The sequence below is a fragment of the Canis aureus genome, chromosome 2, assembly GCF_053574225.1.
Source record: "Canis aureus isolate CA01 chromosome 2, VMU_Caureus_v.1.0, whole genome shotgun sequence".
In the NCBI taxonomy this organism is placed as follows: Eukaryota; Metazoa; Chordata; class Mammalia; order Carnivora; family Canidae; genus Canis; species Canis aureus.
In genome coordinates, this window is record NC_135612.1 from 18,373,422 (window position 1) to 18,389,919 (window position 16,498).

At 35.1% G+C, this 16,498-nt stretch overlaps 2 protein-coding genes across 7 annotated transcripts in view; one reads left to right on the plus strand and one right to left on the minus strand.

Annotated features, from left to right (window-relative positions):
* ADGRV1 (adhesion G protein-coupled receptor V1) overlaps window positions 1-16,498 on the minus strand; it is a 521,868-nt gene that overhangs the window by 167,716 nt on the left and 337,654 nt on the right. The window contains exon 85 of the mRNA XM_077865031.1: window positions 5,545-5,723. Within this exon, the coding sequence (XP_077721157.1) occupies window positions 5,545-5,723 (179 nt within the window). The remainder of the gene's footprint in view (window positions 1-5,544; window positions 5,724-16,498) is intronic.
* LOC144293846 (uncharacterized) overlaps window positions 1-16,498 on the plus strand; it is a 131,741-nt gene that overhangs the window by 87,429 nt on the left and 27,814 nt on the right. For 4 of the 6 annotated variants that reach the window (XR_013361252.1, XR_013361251.1, XR_013361249.1 and 1 more), the window contains 2 exons: window positions 5,197-6,687; window positions 11,720-11,883. Coding sequence is in view for 1 of the 6 variants with exons in the window: in XM_077865061.1 (XP_077721187.1) it covers window positions 11,720-11,767 (48 nt within the window). In the remaining 5 variants the exon portion in view is untranslated. Of the gene's footprint in view, window positions 1-5,196; window positions 6,688-11,719; window positions 11,884-16,498 lie in introns of those variants that run through there. The other 2 variants (XR_013361245.1, XM_077865061.1) reach the window with 2 other exon arrangements.

Sequence of the window (16,498 nt, forward strand, 5' to 3'; positions counted from 1 at the left end):
CTATGGATGACCTAACAATCCATGATCTTGAAGATAATGAAAAGTAACTGTTGGGTTTTGAGTATCAAAGTGATATGATCATTTCCATATTCCAGAATTTAGTGGATGAATTAAAAAAGGAAGAAATTAGAGATAGGAACACAAGTTAGGAGGCAACCCAACAGACCAAAGATGACAGAAATGAATGGAAGAGACAATGATGAAATAAGAGATGAAGATGAAAATGAGAAAGTAAATTAGAAGTTAGGCTAGAAAATAACTTGTGATTGGGACGCCTCGGTGGCTCAGTGGTTGAGCGACTGCCTTTGGCTCAGGGTATGATCCCGGAGTCCCAGGATCGAGTCTCACATCGGGCTTTCTGCATGAAGCCTGCTTCTCCCCCTGCCTATGTCTCTGCCTCTCTCTCTCCATGTCTCTCATGAATAGATAAATAAAATCTTTTTTAAAAAATACCTTGTGATTAATAGCATGTGAAGTGTAAGAAAAAAGAAGTAGAAAAACTCAAGTTCACAGCTTGGGTACACGGGTGGATGGTGGACCTTTCTTAGGAAATACAGGTCAAAGCACACATTTAGAGGATCAATTTTAAACAGGCTAAATATAAGATAGCTGCGTGTCATTCTGGTAAAGATGTTTATTGGACTTCTGCATATATAAGTCCCTAAATGAACTCAACTTTTCCAAAACACATTATAATAAAATTGAAAAATCAAAGACAAGGAGGATCTAAAAAGCAGAAAAAGAAAAGAAGCTTATAACTTACAAAGGAAGCCCCCTAATGCTATCAGTGAATTTCTCAGCTTAAACCTTGTAGGCCAGGACAGAGTGGAATGATATGTTCAAAGTGCTGGGGGAAAAAAAAAGTGCTAATCAACAATACCCTAGTTGGGCAAAATTATTCTTCAGAAATGAAAAAGAAAAAAGATTTCCCCACACAAATAAAAGCTGAAGGACTTCATTATCACTAGACTTTCCTTATGAAAAATGATGAGAGGAGTTCTTCAGGCTGAAATGAAAGGATGCTTTTGGTAGCCTGAACACATATGAAAATATACAAATTCAGAATTCTCAGCACTGTATTGTCATGGTATGTCAATCACATAACTCTAGTATAAAGGTTGAAGAAAAAAGGACTGAAAATAAGTACAGCCTCATCAATTTTTAAAAGAATACACAATGTAGAAAGAGGTAAGTTGTAAAAAGAGGGGTAAAATGAAAGGGTAGAGTTTATGTGATTGAAGTTAGGTTGTTAGCATAAAATAGTTATATCTGAACAATGTTTTATGCAAGTCTCATGGTAACCACAAAACAAAAACCTATAGTAGACACACAAAAAAGAAGGGGATCAAAACATACCACTAAGGAAAACCATCAATTAATAAAAGAAGACAGCAAGGAAAGAAGACAGGAATATGGAACTACAAAACATAAAATAATAATATGGCATTAGTAAGTTTTTACATATCAATATACACTCTAAATATAAATGAACTCAGTTCTCCAACTAAAAGGCAAAGTGGCTGATGGGATAAAACAAACGAACAAGATCTAATTACATGCTGCCTACAAGAGAGTCACTTCAGCCTCAGGGACATAAATAGACTCAAAGTAAAAAAACGTTAAAGATATCCCACCTGGTGGAAACCAAAAGTAAGCTGGGAGCTGTACTTCTATCAGACAAAACAAACTTCAACTTGAAAGGTGTAACAAGTGATAAAGAAAGCCATGATATAATAATGATAAAGGGTCAATTCATCAAGTGGGTATATAGCAATCATAAATACATCTGTACTCAATGTTAGAGCACCCAAATATATTAAGGGAATACTAACAGATGTGAAGGGAGAAATAAACAATAGTACCATAATAGTAGCAAACTTCAATTTCTATTTTCAACAATGGATTTATCATCCAGTAAGAAAATTGATGAGGAAATGTTGGACTTGAACTATAGTTAGACTAAATGGACCTACAGATACATACAGAACATTCAATCCAAAAGTAGCTGAATATACATTCTTCTAATGGGCACGCAGAACAGTCTCCAGGATGGATCATATATTAGGCTACAAAACAAGTCTTAACACATTTAAGAAGACTGAAATCATACCAAATATCTTTTCATACCAGTGGTATGAAACTCAAAATCAGTAACAGGAAGAAAACTGGAAAATTCACAAATATGTGGAAATTAAATAATATACTCCTGAACAACTAATAGGTAAAAGAAGAAATCAAAAGGGAAATAAAAAATATCCTGAAACAAACAAAAAAAGAGACACAATGTACCAAAACATGGATTGCAGACAAAACAGTTCTAAATATCTATGTTAGAAAAAAGAAAGATTTCAAATTAACAACCTAACAACCTAACAAATTAACAACACCTCAAGAACTCAAGAAAAAGAACAAACTAAGCACACCATTAGCAGAAGAAAGGAAATAATAAAGATCACAGAATGTTGATGGGAATGAAAACTGGTGCAGCCACTATAGACAACGGTATGCAGGTTCCTCAGAAAATTAAAAATAGAACTACCATAGGATCCAGTAATCTCACCTCTGAGTATATATCCAAAGGAAATGAAATCAGGATCTTTTTTTTTTTTTAAGGATTTTATTTATTTGTTTGACAGAGAGTGAGCAAGTGCACACAAGCAGGGGGAGAGGCAGGAAGAGGGAGAGGGAGAAGCAGGTTCCCCACTGCACAAAGAGCCCAATGTGGGGCTCCATCCCAGGATGCTATGATCATGACCTGAGCCAAAGGGACGCTTAACTGACCGAGCCACCCAAGTACCCCAGGATCGTGTTTTTATTTTATTTTTTTAAGATTTATTTATTTATTTTAGAGAGAGAGAGTGCACATGCAAGTTACACAGGAGCCTGGCTTGGTGGAGTTGGATGTTTAACTGACTGAGCCACCCAGGTGCCCAACCATGCAACTCTGAATCTTGGGGTCATTGAGTTCAAGCCCCATGTTGGGCATAGTGCTTACTTAAAAAAATGTATATGTAGGGGATCCCTGGGTGGCTCAGCGGTTTGGCGCCTGCCTTTGGCCCAGATCATGATCCTGGAGTCCCGGGATCGAGTCCCACATTGGGCTCCCGGCATGGAGCCTGCTTCTCTCTCCTCCTGTGTCTCTGCCTCTCTCTTTCTCTCTCTCTCTCATAAATAAATAAATCTTAAAAAAAAAATGTATATGTAAAGGAAGAAATAACACCAAACTTGAAATCTTTCTAGCTAATAGGAGAAGAGAGATCACTTCCTACCTGAATTCATGAAATTATCATAATCTTGGTTCTAAAATTTGACAAAAACATTTTTAAAAAAGCAATCTGTAAATACTGATGCATTAGAGATCTACTTAGAGAAAACTCTTAATAAAAAGAAATATTTTATTACTATGAAGTAACCACTACACAACAAATGAGATGCTATTTCACCCAACCACAAATCCTATCATTACTGTGAGAGAAAAGGTATGTTTTTAAATGATGATATAGACACACAAGATTTTACATAAATAATATAGTAATTTGTATCCTTATATTGAGATTAAAGTGAAAATAAAGATACAGAATTAAAAAAAAATTTAAAACTATAATAAATTTACAGAGGGATGATTTAGGAATTCTATGTGAATGGAGGACATAAGTAACCTACGATACTTAAAAAACCCAGTCACTTTTGGTGTAATAATCCAATCCCTATTAAAACCAGGTAGAGGTTAATGTATTTTGCATTTCACTTACTATAATTGAGCTGATAATAAAAAATATTTTGCAAAAGCCTCAGAAGGCAAATATCTTAACAGTCAGTCGATTTGGACATTCTTGTATAATAGTTTATTTCTCTCTTTAAAAATCCCTTTAGAAGCACCCAAAGAATTCTTTTTTAATTAATATCACTTTCATCAGGTCCCATTTATCAAGGCTGGGTGGGTACACATGTAATGCTAAAACTGCTGCCAGATAAGTTCTGTCTTGCCAGGAAGCTCATGAAAGGGATGGGCAGCTGGCCACCAGTGTTTGTCTCATGGTTCCTTTGTATCTGACAGAGAATGATGTTGAACTTTCTGAAATTTGTCCTGGCTGCCCAAGACTTAAATTAATGCCAGGGCTAACAAAATGTCATAACATAATATTAAAAAGACATAATAATTCCCTTCTAAGAAGATTAGGCTTTTAGAATTTTATATGCACAAAACACATTATAATGCTATAAAGTAATCAGTATGAGGGAATCTTACTGAATCTCAATAGAAAATTACTATATATGGCACCTCAGTGTGTGTGTGTGTGTGTGTGTGTTACTTAGCTAGTTTTCTTGGTTGAACATAGTGTGGGATATGTGTGTGTGACTGCCTGTCAGTGCAATACGTTTGCATACATCAATAACAACAATTATTTATTACATAATAATGGACAATTATAACTGATCAGCGGCAATAATGGTATTGAAATGGCTTCTGCTTATATAGTACTTTTACTTTCAAAGATTTTTTACACCTATTAATCAATTTTTGTCTTCATAATAATCTCTGAGATAATTAGGTAAAATTGTCTTCATAAGATTGTGAATAAGTTATTCTTTCTTACTTAGAAATGTTACTTTTTCATTACACAAAAGAACCTGATTAAACTTTATTACTTAAAAAGTGTGTGTGTGTGTGTGTGTGTGTGTGTGTGTGTGTTTTCCTTTCCTGTATACAGAATCAATAAAGAGTCCTGATACCAGATTCAGGGGGTGCTTGGGTGGCTCAGTTGATTAGGCGTCCAACTCCTGGTTTTGACTCAAGACATGATCGTGAGGTTGTGGGACTGAGCCCCACATTGAGCTCTGTGCTCAGTGTAGAGTCTACTTCAGATTCTCCCTCTCTCCTTCCCTCAAATAAATAAATGGCATCGTAAAAAAAAAAAAAAAGATACCAGATTCAGGATTAAGGCATGTATATACATGTGTGTATAGAGATTTATTACATTTTAAGACTATCAGTGTACTTTAGTAAGAACATTTAAGAAGGTCCCAGTTGACCTTGTCTCCTTCCCGTGAACTTTTGCAGACACTCTCCATTCACTCTGATACAGTCTTTCAGTATTTAAGGATATTATGGATGACAGTGACTGCCATCCACCCTGTACCAACCTCCTCCAAAATATCAGAGTCCTTAGATAACATGCTCTGTATTTTTTTCAGATTCTACTCTTCATCAAAACTTCCATTGTTGCCTGATTTTACTGAGTATTCTTGTCTCAATCTAGTAAACTGAGTTATGCTACGGCACAAATTATTGTGAACTGCCTAATACATCAACTCACCTGAGAAAATTGCATCTATCAAAGAAACTAGAAAGGCAAATAGTTTCTTCCTTAAAGGGATAATTAGAGGAAGGAGAGAGTCAGTCAGTCTGGTAGGAAAGCAAAGGTCTTCCTGGTATTACTTGTTCAGTCCTACTGCTCAGTCAACTGCTTCACCATCTACCAATAACGCTGTCTGGGTACACAGAGGCTAAGAAGGCAATGAGTTCTGCCTGGATGTACTTACAGGTCACCGTGAATGAGTCCATAGATCTGTGGCATGCTCAGATGATAGATTCCTCTCAAAATCACTATGAGGAGAATCACCACAAAAGCTGGAAGGCCCCAACTCAGAAGGAAAAACAGCAGATATCGCCGCTCTGTATGTTCATCATTCATCACCAGCACATACCAGAAATTCACAGACTAAGGAAGGAAACAGAACATAAAATGAACAAGTTCTGATCTAATGGCACAGGACACAAACTCACCTGGCTTGGACAAAGAGTTATTGACTAACAAAGGGCTAGCTAGCATTACTTGATAATTATTTTTGGTTTGATTTTTTTTCATTAGTTCACATTTTCATTCCCTCATCCACCCAAGAAATTCAGGATAGCTGCAAATCTTGAAACACTGAAAAATATTTATTGTACTTTTTATTTTCCTTAGTTTGCTTTGATTTATTCTCAGCTATAATCATCTGTGATTGTTCCGTGCATGTGTCTTTTTTTTATTTTTTTATTTTTTTATTTTTATTTATTTATGATAGTCTCACAGAGAGAGAGAGAGAGAGAGGCAGAGACACAGGCAGAGGGAGAAGCAGGCTCCATGCACCGGGAGCCCGACGTGGGATTCGATCCCGGGTCTCCAGGATCGTGCCCTGGGCCAAAGGCAAGCGCCAAACCGCTGTGCCACCCAGGGATCCCCATGCATGTGTCTTTGAAGAAACATACAAACCTACTTCCCATGTGAACAACTTCATAATAATGAAGTGAATATAGCCCTTTGTTCCAGACTTTTTGACAATCTTAAAAAGGATTTTATTTACATATTTTAGGAAGTTTGCAGGAACACATGGAGGGAAGGGCACAGGGAGAAGGAGATAATCTCAAGCTGACTCCCCAATGAGCAATAGAGCCCTACATCAGGCTGGATCTCACGACTCTGAGATCATGACCTGAGCCAAAATCAAGAGTCGGACACTAAGTGACTGAGTCAGCCAGGCACCCCTGACAATTTTTCTTAAGGCCTTATCGTATGACAGGGCTAGACTCTTTTCCAGGGAATGAGCATATAATTGTGAAGATAGCCCCATGTCAGTTCTCAGCAGGAGACATAGATGAGTAAACAGAAAATGACTCCACAGAGAAAAAAGTACTGCAATGAGGTAGGTTTTGCACCTGTTTTTATTTTTCAGTTTATATATATATTTTTTCATTCATTTACCTGACTTAAATTTCAGGGACCAGTCCAAGTACAGGGGATATAGCAGGGAAAGAGGGGGGGTGGAGTTTTTATTTACTTTTTTGTATGTTAGTTTCCAAACAAGTGGGAAAGAGGCCATTAAGGAAAATATCTATTTTATATTTATATCATGTTATATTGATTATTTCTTATTAAGATAAAAATATAAAAAATATAAGTATTTAGAGAGTCAAGGGACTAAGGGGACACATTAGATAAACAGGGCAGGACAATGAAATGTTCTTATTGGTCCCAAATACCACACTTAGCTCCTACACCTAAGCCAAATCTGAAGCTTCTATGTTTTGCCGCCTTCTGTTCTTTTGCCATTAGAGCACTTACGTTTAATTATCATTTAGTACAGAAACAACACTAAATGTCATATGTATTTCACACAATGATATATCTTCACTAGATAAATCCCTTCTCAGGGTCACACAGTGGAAAAAGTGTGAGTAGAGATAAATTACATATATCTGCATACATATACATATGTGTAATTATATGTACATCAGAGGGATAATCAGTATCAAGTAGCAACAATCCCATAGCTTTAGTTTCCTCAGGAATACAATGAGGTTACTATAAAGATTAAATGCAATATTATGTATAAAGTGCTGAGCACATAGTCACCTTTGGAAAAATGTTGCCACCTCCTTTAAATCTCCTATTGGGATGTTAGACAGTGTAAAAAACAAAAGATAAATAGCTTAAGACCAAAAGTAAGCTGTGATACAATGGAAACTCATTCTGTGTGGTAAATAAGCATGCCTAATGTTCACAGGAAGGCTTTTAGGCACTGTTTATGGAGGCTTCCGAGTAAGCCTATCTGGACCATATCAGCCTTGAGGGATTAATATTTATTGGGCTAAACCAGGAAAAAATAAAAATGTTTGGTTACTTAGATATTTCTGTCTCTGAATTTTGTTTCCTGTCAGCACTCCATATCTTTATGTACATCTGTATATCTGTAATTATGAAGCATGTTTTGAGTTGTTGCTTATGTAAATTTGTTCTAACTTCTTTTTCAAATCATCCAGTCCAATAGGGTTTTCCCCCTTCTTTCCATAATTACTACAGGGACACACACCCAACTAAGTGGGATCATATCAAGTGTCTGACATTGAGATCAAACTGCCTGAATGAAAATTCAGGCAAAGGAAGCATGATTAACCCATCTCCAAAATAAAAGGATTAATTATTTATTTTATTTTATTTATTTATTTTTTGAAGGTTTCGTGTATTCATTCATGAGAGAGAGAGAGAGAGGCAGACACAGGCAGAGGGAGAAGCAGGCCCCATGCAGGAAGCCTGTAATTATTTATTTTAAATAGATGTTTGTGTGTATCCATGTAAGACGGTAACTCAGGGGTGTAGCTGGTGGAAGAATCAGAAAGGAGGGCATAGTAAATGACTGCTAAGTTGATTCATCATGATAGAGATTGGGATATTTCCAAAATGTCTGCTTTTACGAAGATGGACGTTAGAATCACCCAACCTTTCAGCAACTGGCCTTTACCAGAGAATCAGATAAGACTGAAATAAGTACAACTGTTTGTTAGATTTGTACACGCAAAGGGCAACTGGCCTTTACCAGAGAATCAGATAAGACTGAAGTAAGTACAACTGTTTGTTAGATTTGCTCCAAAGGGCTCAAGGCACAGTATTGATGAACAGTCATTTAAGCAAAACAAGCGTCTATAGTCACAAGCTTTTGTTGACTTAAAAAAAAAAATTCCTTTTCTTCCCAAAAGAATCCAACCACTGAGGTGTAGTCTAAGGACAATATTTCCCATTGTATTTTTTTTCTTTTTGCTATGGAATCAGAATACTATGTAATTAAAGAATGTTGAATTATTTTTGAAATACCATATGGCCCAAATGTAAGATTCCTTTTGACTAGCTGACTTCAAGTTTTACTTGAATTTTAAGATATTTAATGTAGTATGGTAGGTACCTTTTGGATATGTCTAGGTCATGAGTTGTCCTTCTCGGAACCCTATCTCATCCCACCCCAACATATGCAGAGTGGGTTCATGACTCTGCTCCTCATCCATAGTTGATTTGATCTGGGGTAAAAGTTTATCCCATCCTGGGCCAATCATGAATTCCTTGAAATTCTGTGATAGTCTAAACTGGTCAACTGAAAAAAGAGGACATATGAACTTTAGTGGTGGGATGGGCAAAAGCACAGTGGAGAGAAAGTGTGATTTTAGAGAAGAACAGAAAAAGTTCTTATGGTTCTTGGGTTCAGTAAGTTCTCTTATATGCTTATTATTCATTTTATGATTTAAATGTTTGCTTAAATTAGCTCAATTTAGATTTTCTTTGTTGTTAAAAAAAAGAAATTGACTGAGGTATATATTATTATTCAAAAGCAGTGGAATTAAAACCCTTAGTTACTACCATTCTCTAGACAGAGAAAACAATGGAGCGCTATTTCTTTTCCTTGTAATCATGGTTCCTTTTTTGTAATCTATTTAAAGACCATTATGTTTGCATAATAATTTTATGTTGACAGGCACATAGCATATGTGATCTGTGTGTCTTGGTGTCTGTGTGATTATCCAGTATCAGAGATAATGAAATTTTGAGAACTCAATACAAGTTAGAGGGTGTCACTCTTGACCAAACATGATTCAAGTGGACTGAGCATGGCTTACTATTCCCTGCCCATATGAATTTTTTTCCTGCTAACGACTGACTGTGAACTGAAAATGTTAATCGTTAGGTCTCTATATTTCTATCTCTAAGCTTTAAAAATTTTGTCAGAATCATCTTATGGGCCATACCAAGACATCATCACTTATGTAGTCATGTTACATTTTTAGCCAAAATATTATCCTGCGGTTGCCTGAGTGATTCAGTCAGTTAAACAAGCATCTGACTCTTGATTTCAGCTTAGTTCCTGATTTCAGGGTTGTGGGATCAAGCTCTGTGTTGGCCTCTGTGCTGGGCGTGAGCCTGCTTAAGGTTTCCTCTGTCCCTCCCCACTCCACCCTTCTTTCCCTCTCTAAAAAAAAAAAAAAAAAAAAAAATATATATATATATATATATATATAAAATATAGTAATAGGTATAATATATTATATAGTAATATGTGTAATATATATAATATATGTGTATAATCTCCCAACTACATTAATCCAACCTGACTTGACTATACTTCAAACACACAGCATACATGTTCCTAGCATTAATGTAATGAAGGTTGAAGGCAAGCCCTAAAAGTCAAAATTATTTTCAGCTTTAATAACCAAACTAGACACTTCAAAAGAGACAACTAAATAAATGTTTTGCCTTAAAATCAGTGATGTTACCAGTCACCTTTTTAATGTCACTTGTAAACAATGCAGCATTTGAATTACCACCTTATTTCTATTAATGCTCACCAGTGAAGGATGATGTGTTTGAATTTGTACACTTAACACAATTACTGGCATTTTGAGATTATCTAAGCGACTGTAACTTGGGAGAACTTAATTAAAAGTCCATTTTAACAAATTTATTTTATTTTTTTAAAGATTTTTAAAAATTTATTTAGTTGAGAGAGAAAGGGAGAGTGCATGCATGTGAGTACAGAGAGGGGCAGGGGCAGAGGGAGAGAAAAAAATCTCAAGCATACTCCCTGCTGAGTGCAGAGCCCCAGACTGTGGGGCTCGATGCCAGGACCCAGAGATCATGACCTGAGCTGAAACCAAGAGTTGGACACCTAACCAACAGAGCCACCCCCTGTGTCCCCCATTTTAACAAACTTAAAGAAAACTACTTAATGATATTTGTGAAAATTTCCTGTCATAAATACAATCTATAGAAATATAGAAAAGGAGAACTTGTAGAGGTACACACACTCAAAAGATAAACTCTCAAATAATGAATACTATAAATAATGATTTAAAAAAATTGAAAAGACATGGTGATTAGTGACTTGATTTAGGTTTTGACATGGTTTTGCATGGGTAAGCTGTATGTTTTTGGCTATTATTTGCTTCCTCTGGGTTTCAACTTCTTCCTCTGGTAAAGGGACAGGTTAAACTATTAGTTATTAACAATTTCCTGACTCAAAAAAAAAAAAAAAAAAAAAACAATTTCCTGACTCATAGTTTGTGAGGGAATCATTGTAGAAATTACAATTCCTCAAATAGAAACACTAATTGCATGGGTGCACAGCCTATGATTTTTAGAAGTAATGCAGAATTTACTGACCATCTGACCACACATACCTTCTCATTCAGAGATAAGGAAACAGATGCAATCAGAGAAAAGTATAGTTTTTTCATATTTTGGTTGGTTATAAAACTGGGGACTGATTACAATTTATTTCCATACAGACTCACACAAATATTGAGAATGTTATTCGCATGAGAGCTTTTCTTCCTCTTTTATTTCCCCCAGCACACACTTTGTATTACAGTGAAGATGCCTTTTTTTGATAAAAGTATGGAGATTATCTTTTTCTCTCCGTTTTTTGCTATCACTAAATGAGAATTTATAAAGGTTTCATCAGAATATAAATGCTCAAACATGACTGTGACCTGTGGTAGATTTATGTAGACCTCATAGTACTCAGTAAAATGCTTTGCATATAGTATTTATTGAGATAATGCCAAACAAATGAAGATTTATACAATTTGAGTTAATAATTTTTGTGGAATTTAACAATTTCATAATTTGGTTCAGTTAGAGTTTACTCAGTTATATGCTATCTTGCCAGAAAAGATTTTTAGGAGGCTCAACAATTTTAATTGATTTGATTGCACTCCTAGTGAAGAGGGTCAAAGTTAATTAGTGCAAATTTTAAAATGTTAAATGCAACAGTGTATGAGAGGAAGAATGGAACCAATATTTATTTACTCATTGGGTGATAAATGTAGACCCCATAATAAACTATATTTCATTTATTTGAGACAACTGTTCTCCTAACTTTTATCACAATTTTTTTTCTTTACACACAGGAAGAAGCTGAGGATGGAAGAAGTGTATTTCTCAAAACTAGTAATTGAAGCTGTTAGAATTTAAACTGATTCTAATTAAGATGCAAATCAACCAAAATACCCAGATACAAATTAGGACAAATACAGATAGGAATAAACTAAACGACTGTGTTTTTGTAAACATATTTACTTGCGTTATTTTTTTTTCTTTTTAAAATTTTATTTATTTATTTCAGGGAGCAGGGGGCTCGAGGGAAGCAGAGGGAGAAGCATGCTCCCTGCTGAGGGAGCAGGGCTCCATCCCAGGACCCTGGTGTCATGACCTGAGCCAAAGGCAGATGCTTAACCGACTGAGCCACCCAGGCGTCCCTACTTACATTCTTATATATACATGTCTATTTATTTTTACAGTAACATTTTCAATGGTAACAGTGGCTACTATTTTCCAATGTCCACATAGGAAAAATGAAGACAGCCTTTTAAATTAATTATTTTCTTTCTTTTTTTTTTTTTTTTTGACTTATTTCACTCAGCATAATACCCTCCAGTTCCATCCACGTTGAAGCAAATGGTGGGTATTTGTCGTTACTAATTGCTGAGTAATCGGAGAAGGACAAACATTATATGGTCTCATTCATTTGGGGAATATAAATAATAGTGAAAGGGAATAAAGGGGAAAGGAGAAAAAATAAGTAGGAAATATCAGGAAGGGAGACAGAACATGAAAGACTCCTAACTCTGGGAAATGAACTAGGGGTGGTGGAAGGGGAGGAGGGTGGGGCTGGGGGTGACTGTGTGGCGGGCATTGAGGGTGGCACTTGAAGGGATGAGCACTGGGTGTTATTCTGTATATTGGCAAATTGAACACCAATAAAAAATAAATTTATTATTAATAAAAAATAAATTATCATAGGTTATAATTATGCTTTCATATGTTCCATTAACACAAATTCATTAGTTTACTCATATAATATATAATAAATACTAATACAATGTATATTAGTATATTTGTAAAATATAAAAGTGAAATGCTTTTGTTTTTTGTTAATTAAAAATAGGTTGCAACCCCCCCCCCCAAAATAGGTTGCTTGAACCCTATACATTTTTGGATACTAGTCCTTTAGAACATACATTTTTAAGCTGTGTGGGATAAGATTTGTATCTAGTCTATTATTCAATACTTGGCTATTAATTGTATCACCACGAACCTTGGACTGATTTACAGTATCAAGTTTAGTCAGAGATCATGGATGCTATTAATTCTGTCATTATTATCCATTCTTAGTCACTCATTTCAGAGAAGTCTAAGAAATGTTACCACATGTCCTTGCTCCAGTTATCCCCTCTCTTTCTTAGCAACTTTTGCATGAGATAAATTACAAGGCTTTCTGAGGACTGGATAATTCAGTATTTCCTGGGTATGTCATTTTTATCTAGGTAATTATCAGTCTGTTGTCCTTAATATCTTTGATGTCACCTTCCCCCCCTTTTCCTCCACTGCCTGCCCAATTAAATCAGTGACAAAGGAAAAACATGGCTAGTTTTAGCATTTCTCTTCTTGTTGCTAATCCCTGGCACTAAGTAGCCTTTTTACTAAGGAATAAAATGTGTATTTGCTTATTCATAGTCTGATTTTTACCAAAAAACTAAGACACAAGATGTAAATGGTCAAGTATAATTATAGAATGATTTCTAACTTTATTCTACCATTTAAAAAATATGTTCTTCAAGGAAGCTTTAGTTTCAAAATAAAATATTATACTGTTTCCCTCAGCATGCAATCAACAAACTGCAAGAGCAAGCTAAGGTTTGGATATTGTTCATAATTGAAGCAGATTGCTATATGATTTGGTGACAGGAAATGATCATAAAATTGGGCCAAATGATCACACAAAAAATTAAGTTTCTGTTTACCTACATTATATACTATACCTCAAATAATTTGCTTGTGATTTATTTCCTTCGTGGATTAACTCATGCTCTAGAAGTCCAACTCATCGTGTATTTCATATAAATGTTAATAGTAAAGGCATAAATTCTAGAGATTTATTCTAAGAATATTCCATAAGTAAATAAATATTCAGGATGCAAGGATGTTCAGGGAAACATTGTTTATAAGAGCAAAAATAACTGGAAGTAACTAGCATTTCATTAATAAGAGACTAGAAAAAAAATAAGAGACTAGAAAAATAAACTATGGAATAACCATATTATAGAGTGGGAAAAAAGTGTATCTGTACTTGATAAATGTATATATATAAACTTGTATGTACTGTATATAAGTAAATATATATACACATACTATACCTACACATAAGAACATACACATATGTACTTTTTATATATTTATAAACATTTGTATACTTGTGGAATATTTCTGGAAAGATACACAGGAAACCATTAGCAGTGTTTACCCTCGGGAATAGGGCTGAGGGTAAAGCAGAGAGTGGAGAGTGTGTGAAACAGGGAGAAACATGCATTTTTCATTTTATATTTCTCTTCAGTGTCTGATTATGTTTTATACCATTATATATGCTATTTCTAAAATGAAAGCAAGTCAAATAGAAGAAGGAAATGAAGATAGAACAATAAAAACTAGGAAAATAGAGCAAACATATGACTAAATTCTTCAGTCTTTCTCAAAGTAGCAAGACCTGATGTCTTAAGGAAGTGGGAAATTATTTCAGTAATTTCACAGGATGATTTTACATGATGAGCAAACAGAAGGATAAGTCAAGTTCCATGGCCTCACAGGGAATAGAGTTGTTTGCTTAAAAAAAATAAGCAAGATAATTTGTTACTATAGTCCCATCATGCATGGTATACCTTCTCTGTCAGAAAAAGGAGGAGGCCTAAAGACACAGAGTGAAGGTCACCAGCTGCAGATCCCACAATGAGCCATGCATATACTTTAGTAAGAGGTTAGAGGTTATTTATTTAGCTTGCTGGAACTTGATGGCTAGTTGGTGTTTGCCTCACTCTAAGTCTCTCCCCGCTATTATCAAGTAAATTCCCTTTTGGGAAAAAAAAAGTGTAAATTAAATTAGAAAAGCAGAGTTTTCAATATGTTTCAAAATCTATGAAATATTAGTCACTCATATTTGCTTAACCAATAATACTGCATAAATATGATAAATATGTATGGAGTGTAGAGTCTGTGCCAGGCACAATTCCAAGCTCTTTTCATGTAAGAATTCATTTTATCTTTCCACAATCCCCAAAGACAGGTACTGTTACTATGAATTCGATTATTCAGATGAGAAAATCTAGACTTAGAAAAGTCACGTAACTTGTTTACCAATAAAATCTTCCATTAGCTAATCTGAAATACAATCCAATTTCATTATAATGTATCAAAAGTATATGACAGAAAAGTAAAAGTTTAAGATAAAGTCACTTAAGCACATTTTTTCTAAGATTGAAGATATAATATAGATCAAAATAAACAGTAATTGTTAGGCCCAGTGATTAAAAGTTAATGGTTAACTTTTTGTCATAAGCTACACACACACATACATATATTAAATTCTCTCCTATATTGTTAAAAATATGAAGTAGAGGAGCTCCTGAGTGGCTCAGTTGGTTGAGAATTTGCTTTTGGCTCAGGTCATGATCCTGGGGCCTTGGGATCAGGCCCCACATGGGGCTCTCTGCTCCATGGGGGGCCTGCTCCTCCCTCTCCTCTGCCCCTCCCCACCCACTGGACCTCTCTCTCACCTCTCTATCAAATAAACAAATAAAATCTTTTAAAAAATATGAAGTAGAATCACTAAAATGTTAATATTTTTTTCAAAAAATTTTCGCCCTAATTGACTAGCAGGATTGTATTAACAGGACCCTAATCTTTTACATAATGTTTTAAAAATGGATTCTAGTTTAAAAAAAAAAGGTTTTAGTAGACTATTTTATAAATAGGAAAACACAGGTTGGTAAAGTGACAACTTCTTCCCACAAAATAACTCATTAGACGTATCCTACCTAGAATCAGAAGTTATTGAATTTTCCTCTTGTGGTACACCACAAACCATGAAAAATGTGTGGTGTACCATCTGAAATACATTAAACTTCACTGGTACTTTAAATAGTTTTCCTAACCATTAGCCGTAGAGAAATCTAATTAGCTTCCTAAATGTTCATCAGCCACAATTTTATTTACTTAAGACTGGAAAAAGAGATACAGAATATACCAGTCTCTTTAAGTTGGATGAAATCTTATATGCGATCCCATCTACTGCTCTCCCAAAGCAGAAAAGCATGTTTGAAAGTTGGTCATTTCCCCCTGCTTGAATATACTTCATTGACGGGATGCTTTTTGCCTGTAGGAACAGCCTCTTCAATTTTGACAGTTTTACTGGCTATCAAAGTTCTTAATTGAATCAAAATTTGCTTCTTTAAAAAAAATTGTTTTGCTTCTCTAATTTTTTACCCATTTATTCCATTCCTTCAAATGGACCTGTAGTCTACTCTTTCCTTCCTGGAGCAGCCCTTCCAGTATTTGTAGACAGCCATCACATCACTCTAAATTCTTTCCAGGTTAGTTATTTCCAGTAACCTCAGAGTTTCTTACAGGACTGTTTCCAACTTCTCATTGGCTGTTTAATGCTCCTGGTGAAACAGGATTCATAAAAGTAGTTACAGGGTCCCAAGCTTGTCCTGAACATTTGTAGATTACAGTGTAACCACGATTCCTTCACCTGCCTCCAAGCTGTTATTAATGTAACCTAGGTCTGTGTTGTTTTTGTAGTTACTGTTTTAAGCAATCTGGTCACACATTAAATTGCTAATAAGTTTGTGTTAAAT